We start from the raw sequence: 7,305 nt of genomic DNA, 5'->3' as shown, positions 1-7,305 counted from the left end.
GTCCTTCATCCAAAGGACTTCATCAGTCCGAGGAGCCACAACAAACTCAGTCGCACAAGCAGCACACTCACATAGTGGACCAACCAGTTTTCTGGTGATAAGATTGTTTCTGGGGCCCGTCCTCCCCCCGCCGACTCCTCTGAGGCAGCCATAGTGGTTCAAAACATCAAAATTCATGCTCAGTAATCCAGGTAAAAAAATCCAACAAAGATGTTTGATCTTTGATGTTCTGAACCACTTTGACTCTAGGCAGCCTCAGAGGAGTCGAAGGGGGAGAGAGTGGGCCCCAGAAACAATCCTATCACCAGCAAACTAGTTAGTCCACAATGTGAGTTTTCTGCTTGTGGAACTCAGTTTGTTGTGGCTCCTCGGACTGATGAAGTCCTTTGGATGAAGGACGAAACGTCTAAAAAAATAAAAATAAACCGTCCAGATGACCTGACTGAACTTCGTTGGATTCTCTACCTGGATTATTGAGCATGAACTTTGATGTGTAATGGGTTCAGTTAAAATGGGGTTTCCTGTCAGACAAAATCAGAATTTGTTTCTCACCTGCTTCTAAGAGGTTTGGAAACAAGAGACTGAAAAACAGTTGCTGAAGTATCGACCTAAAACACAAAGAATGAGAGAAACCAAAAAATATATAATAATCCACAAATTATCTATGGGTAAACAAATATTCAAGACATCTTCTGTTTTACTTATTCACAGTAAGACAACCAATAGCTGTTTTCAAAGGAGTAAAGGTAGTCCCTGGTGATGTAAAAGAAGTAATAGCTAGTACATTTTAAAAGCTAGTTATACTGCAGTTGGTCGGCCATGCAGAAAAGGATGTGGTGCTTTATTGCGTAACTCTCCTTGTCCTACACTGACCCAGCCAGAGCCATCTTTAAACAACAAGCAAGTTCACTCTGCTAAAAACTCCTGCCCTGAAGTACAAGTGTACTCCCACACTCCAACGATAACACAAATAAACAAAGATGCAAACAGAGAAACACCAGCTCACAACCTGAGAACTCACCAGGCAGCACTGGAGGCCCACCAGCCAATACTCAGCAAGTCTGCAATAGTAGGCTGGAAAAAAAAAAATAAAAATCTTTGGTCACTTTTCAAACCATGATATTTGTGTGTAAACAATAATAATCTCAGAGATTCACATCCTAACTGTGTGTGTGAGTATGTTTTCTAACCACGAAGATGGAGCGGGGTCCAGCTGCTGCTTTGCTGTCTTTCTCTGGGTCGCACACTGACTGATAATCGTACGTCTTGTTGAAAGAGTACAGGGATGTGTTGACCAGATGGATCATCAGCACTGGATCCACCTCACCAAAAAACTGACCTATCTGGAAGAGTTTACGTTAATACAAACACACAGACACACACGTGCACACACACAAACAAGCCAGTTAAAGCATCATAAACCTCTGCTTGTAAAAACAAAGCTTCCAGCTGTTTTCTTGTTGTTGCTGAAAGAGGTTGAAATCCGTGCATTCAAAATAAGTAAAAGATGTGTCAGAGTTTGGTCCGTTTAAATGGGTGTATGGCAGTAATGTCAGTTTGGAACATGCAGTGCAAGCAAGTAAACTGTTTTTACAGATTATGTTTGAGGTTGTTGGATATAAGACAGTACACGAATCTGAGGAACATGGGCCAACTGACAGATGGAGGACTGCGTCAGAGTAGCACTGAAAGGGCAAATCTTGGAACGCTTTTCCAAAAAGCCGTACCCATGACGTCATATGAAGAGCCGAAACTGCAAACAGGGGTCATGGGACGCTAAGGGCCATTGAAGGGGTAGTTCAATTTTTTTGGAGTTACTGTTCTTTGGACTTGTTAGGAAGTGGTGGTGCAGAGGTTAGAGGAGTCGGGCCTGTGATCGGAAGATCGCTGGTTCAACTCCCGGTACTGACAACATCAAAATGTGGGTGGAATAAGTGAAGCATCCACACCTGCTTCCACCCTCATTTTCTCCATTCTGGGCCCTTGAGCAAGGCCCTTAACCCCCACCATCTGCTCCTCCGGGCGCCCTAGAAAACAGCTCTCTGCTCCACACAGAGGGCTGTGGTAGCTCAGTGTCTGTGGTTGCTTCAGGAAGGGCATCCGGCGTAAAAATAACCGCCAAGTCTTCGTGCAACTTAGTTTGCTGTGGTGACCACTAACGCAGGGAACAGCCGAAAAAAAAAAGTTATTTGGACTTGTTAGCAGTAGTCAGTATCTTACCTGCAGTAGACAGCACTATGAGAAAGTTTAATGGATGAATCAGTCGTACAGCTAGTAAAAACAGAGTTCCAAAGCAGATTTCTGCCATTTTGAAACAACTCCTATTTCTAAAAACGTTGCATTATTTCATTCAAATTCTAACCTTTACATCACTGTCAACCTTGAGTTGGATGTTTACTTATGTAGATGGTTATGATTATTTACAATGGAAACTGATTTGGTCTGGGTTTCATTAAAATGTGTTTCAGGGCATAAATAAAGTAACTAGTGACAATGAAAACATTATTTAATTTAAAACTGAAAAGACTGGAGACTAGCAATTTGTACCTGTTGTTATTTATTTCTTTGTTCATTTGTTTTTGGTTTGTTTATTATGTTTTTCAATTTGATGTTTAAATTTGTTGTCTTGTCAATGATGTGGCAAATATGGTTTGTATTTACTGCTGCCTACCTTGGCCATGTCTACTTTGAAAAAGTTTTTAATCTCATTGGGATTTTCTTGGTAAATAAATGTTCAATTAAAATAAATGAATACATAAATAAATGAGAAAACTATTAAAATAGCATTTGAATACATTTATGTTTTGGGTTTTCATGCCACAGTACTTTTGCATCAGATGGCTACTTTCACTGAATGTGATGTGTACTGCAGGTAAGATAATGACTGTTAATAACAGAACAGAAGGTTTTTTTGGGGACATACATTTAGGGCAGATGCCTGTTTAAAAACATTGTTATTAGAATGCAGATTTTTATTTTACAGTATTTTAAAAAAGTAAAATAATGTGTAAAATGTGTTAGTTTAGGCCTTAATAAAGCCACATTTTTCTTTTTCATCACATTACTTTGTCCAAGGATTATAGTTTTTTGTTGTTGTTTTGTTGATGTTCTGTTACAAATGTATTGAACAGCATGCATCCATCTATAAAGATCCTGCCTAAGAGGCTATAAGAACAGAAAGGACATAGTTTAATTTTAAGGTAATTTACCAGGAAATGACTGTGTGCAGCTATAACTTTTTATTGGAACATTTATTTACCGAACTGGGTCAGTTTAACAGAACTCATGACAAAATGTGACTAAAACAGAGAGATCAGCTCAAACTTTCTTTGACCAAACTTCAAATGAAAGCAATGAAAAAATGTGAACAATGTTATTTTGTTCTATTTGATATAATTAGGTTTGATTAGTTTGCCCTTTGTGTCAGCCAACTATAATAACTATGGTACTTAAGCTGCAGTGGGATAATTTCTAGGGGCTTAAATGCTGCTACTTTCTGAACAATACAAATAATGCTGTTTAATCACAATGGTGATCCAGTTGTTTGTACTGAAACATGTATTATTGGGTTTCTAAAAAAATGTAGCACAACTTTTTCTTTGGGGCTCTCATCTGCCACAATAAACTCCATAAACTTTTGTAACATGTTTTAATGACATTATTTTGTTAATTCAAAGCCTAAAGTTTCAGGTGAATCACTCCAACATTGTAACAATAGCATGGTATGTAGGAAAAGTTGCAAAAACAGAACCAAAGTGCATCTTGTTACAGCATAGTAACAAAATAAATAAGAATAAATAAAATAAAAATAATTTTAGCGAGCAGCATGCACTGAAACAAGATTATTAAGCATGGCATGTGCCTTTTATGACTACCATTAATGCCACAGGTGCAGCATCCAAGTCCTGAGTGAAAGGTGAGTATTAGTCTCTTAATGATCAAACTTTTTTAAAAACTTTTCCTATGCAGTTATGAATCAGTGTATAGATTGACAAAAGAAAATAAACACATCTGACAATGGGTCAGAAACATTTAAACATAGAAGTTTTAAGGGTTGACATTTTCTACGTGCAGTGTAACATTCTTCTTATTATTTTTTTGACAGCACAAAACAGAAAGAATGTTCTGAAAGGTCCCGGTGGATGAAAAATGTTTTACAATGTCAAAAAGAAATAAAAAAAAAAGGTACTTATTCAAATGATTGAAGAAAAAGGACTGTTTGACAGATTTTGTGATGGTAGAGTAGATCAAAGACAGCACATGTCCTGCCTTGGCTGAAATGAAATGTTTTCAAACCCACTCCACCATATAGTGACAGGGATGGATTGAGGGCGGCCAGGAAGGGGCAGAGTTAACGCAGCAGAGCAGACGTCTTACATTCACAGGGGACACACTTCAGTGAAGCCTCCACAACTGACTTCAATCCATCCGGCTTCCCTTTGAACCTCCTCCTGTGGCTAGAATTTTACTATACCAGATACAAACGTAACGCAAATGGGCCTTTCTTGTAGCACAGCTGAATTATGTAGCCTTTATTTCACCTTTATACCAGGACAATGCTGTGATTAAAGTGAAGTAGGCTTTATTTTTTCCAGAATGAGAACTATGGTTGTAAGATTTGATTCCAATATAATATAATATGATCATGTGTATAAGTCTTTTATTATTGAGTGATAGTGTAACCCTTATTTGAGTATGAGCAACAAGAAACAAATACATGACTATAAAATGATATGAGATGAAATATTTGTTGATGATGACTCACCAGAGAAATATACTCCTCTTGATTTGACATAAGAAGAAATCCTCCATCATCCAGTATCACACAGTCTACAAGCTGAATAAATAAACACTTTACAAACAAATTAATACATTGAATTGTTTTTAGCAGGCATTCATTTTGAATGCAGGCACATTACAAATTTAAAGGAAAACCTAATGTTATGCAAAAGATACAATAATTTAACAATATCAATATGATGAAGAAAAATAAATAAACTAATGAAAGTAAAAACATATAAAAGTTTTCAGGTTAAATGAGAAAACTCTACAAAAAAAAAAACCCATATTCAATAATTTAGTCTACCCTCCATACCTTGTCATTCCTCAAGCAGCCGCAAATCTCATCTTTGCACTAAAAATAAAAAAAATGCATTAATTAAAAATACTAAATGACGTTTGAGTTACACCAGAAAACAGTCTGAACTACTGTAAACAATACAAATAAACACATTAATGTAACTCACATTTAACTTCTGTGTTGCATTAATGAAACTGTTCATCCAAAATGAGACGTTAAGTTTCACTCCCACCACTAAAATAAAAAATAAAATTAAAAACAAAGGTCAATCTATATGTTTTGCATATGACCTTGCTACGAGCGTGTTCTTAGTTGAACTGACCTGCTGGTTTTAGTGTGACTTCATTGATGACGAGATCTACAGCTTTGCTCACTAGGATCCCTGACTCAGACACAGGCTCCTTGGCATCTGCTAAAATTTCAAGTTGGAACACAAGGAAGGTCAAACAGTTTTGTATCATACTTTACTGTCTACTAGATGATGGGGATTGTTCACTGAGCGAAACAAAAATTGCCAAAAACTGAACTTTTTTCTAAACAATTCCATGCAGATTTGCTTCTGTAATTTATGAGTCCGTGAAGCCAGAACATGTGTTAATCCAGTCAAGTACACTGTGGCTGTAACACTGACATTCACCAGTCCTGCCGTCTGTTAGAGAAATCAGTGGAGATGACAGGATGTATACAGTGGAAAAAAAGAGAAAGGGGATAGCGGGGTTGTGTGCTGCAAAACACAGCAGGAAAAGAACAAGGATAGAGAAAGTGGTATCTGAGACATACAAGCGTGGCTGTTGCCAGTAAGGTTGGGATGACGTCTGAAAACAGTGAACAGAGGAACTGCAGTCTATAAAAGCTCTCAGTGAACATCCTGCATGCTTACTGTTGAAAGATGGAGCAGTGAATATATACACGTCATTATCCAAGGTCCTCTTGTAGAAGCTGGACTCGTATGTCTCTGGATTTTCAGTCCATTCTTCGCCAGCACTGAAATTATCCACAAGTATAAACATATATGACAGATTTTAGGCATAAAAAATAAAATGCAGTAACTGATTAAATCCTAAGCAAATGGACTCCATGCTAGCAAAGATTCTCACTCAAGGAAACCCTGAGACCTCCCGACCAGATATGTAAGTGTCCATTTGGACCTTTACCCCTCTACTAGATATTTGTACTAAAATGTCTGTTTTAACAGAATAAGGCAAATGGTCCTTCCAGCAAGGGAACCACACCAAGCTACTGATCCAGATACTATGTGTGGATGACACCTGGGTCAAAATCAAAGGTGCAAGCATAGCCATCACTGAAAACATCAATTCAAAATGGAGGAAGTGAAAAAAGTGATATTTTTTGGTTAGTTCTGTCTAGTGATAAAAGTGATAAAAGTCTCAGCACCGAGGCACATCAGAAACCTACACACAAACCAGTGCCTTATCTTTCACTCCATGCACCTACTGAAACACAAACTGGCCATCATCAAAACACTAAAACATGAGGTTGAGAATCTTATTAGTACATTTGGAAAACATGAAAACAGGTTTGAAACTGCTTCAATTCAAAGATTAAACACCAAACACAACCTAAGCAGTGCGTTGTACGCAGTCTATTACTGCAAGGAAGGCACAGACCTGTTTTATACACGGGTCAACTAATCAATCACTTTTCAATAAGAAGTACGTAACAAAAATGTGAGCTAATCAAGACTCAGCTGTCCACCTACACATCAAAGAAAACAAAACAATTTTGAGGACAGTAAAGTATACGCTGTGAACAGAGAAGACGGATGATAAGAGGAATGAAGAAATAGAAAGAAAAAAACAACAAGCTAATAACACCAGTTTTCAGTTATCACCCAATCCAGATTTTTAATATGACTGGCTATCCTCCCCATGTAGTTTCACAACCACTAGCACTTTGAAACTTATGACAAAAACATCTCTTGTGTTAGTTGAGCTGAAAAACAACTCAGTCGTGACAACCAAAACAGTATAAAAACAAAAGCTGATAAGCTCCTCACTGTCAGACAGATTATAAAAAGTGAGTTAAACGTCTTTAATAAACAAGACAGCAGTTCAAAATGTCTTCTTTTTGAGCATGTGGAAATACATACATACATATACATACATGCATACATACATACACACATATATAAATATATATTTACATAAATATTACATTACACACACACACACACACACACATAAACAAACATACAACTTTGGTGA

General features: G+C 37.3%; 1 protein-coding gene across 1 annotated transcript; it reads right to left on the bottom strand.

Annotated features, from left to right (window-relative positions):
• Window positions 1-1,021: 1,021 nt before the first annotated feature.
• LOC119429493 (voltage-dependent calcium channel subunit alpha-2/delta-1) lies at window positions 1,022-6,064 on the bottom strand (the record flags this gene model as incomplete). The annotated part of the gene is given in 7 exon segments (XM_037697107.1): window positions 1,022-1,074; window positions 1,191-1,343; window positions 4,766-4,837; window positions 5,096-5,134; window positions 5,247-5,314; window positions 5,403-5,492; window positions 5,961-6,064. Coding segments are annotated over 7 exon segments (579 nt in total), but the record flags the coding sequence as incomplete, so codon positions are not given.
• Window positions 6,065-7,305: the final 1,241 nt, after the last annotated feature.

The sequence above is a fragment of the Nematolebias whitei genome, unplaced genomic scaffold (assembly GCF_014905685.2).
Source record: "Nematolebias whitei isolate Nwh7 unplaced genomic scaffold, NemWhi1 Nwh_scaf_1626, whole genome shotgun sequence".
NCBI classification, from domain to species: Eukaryota; Metazoa; Chordata; class Actinopteri; order Cyprinodontiformes; family Rivulidae; genus Nematolebias; species Nematolebias whitei.
Note: the sequence above shows the minus strand (reverse complement) of the source record. Positions and strands in the feature narration are given on the sequence as shown.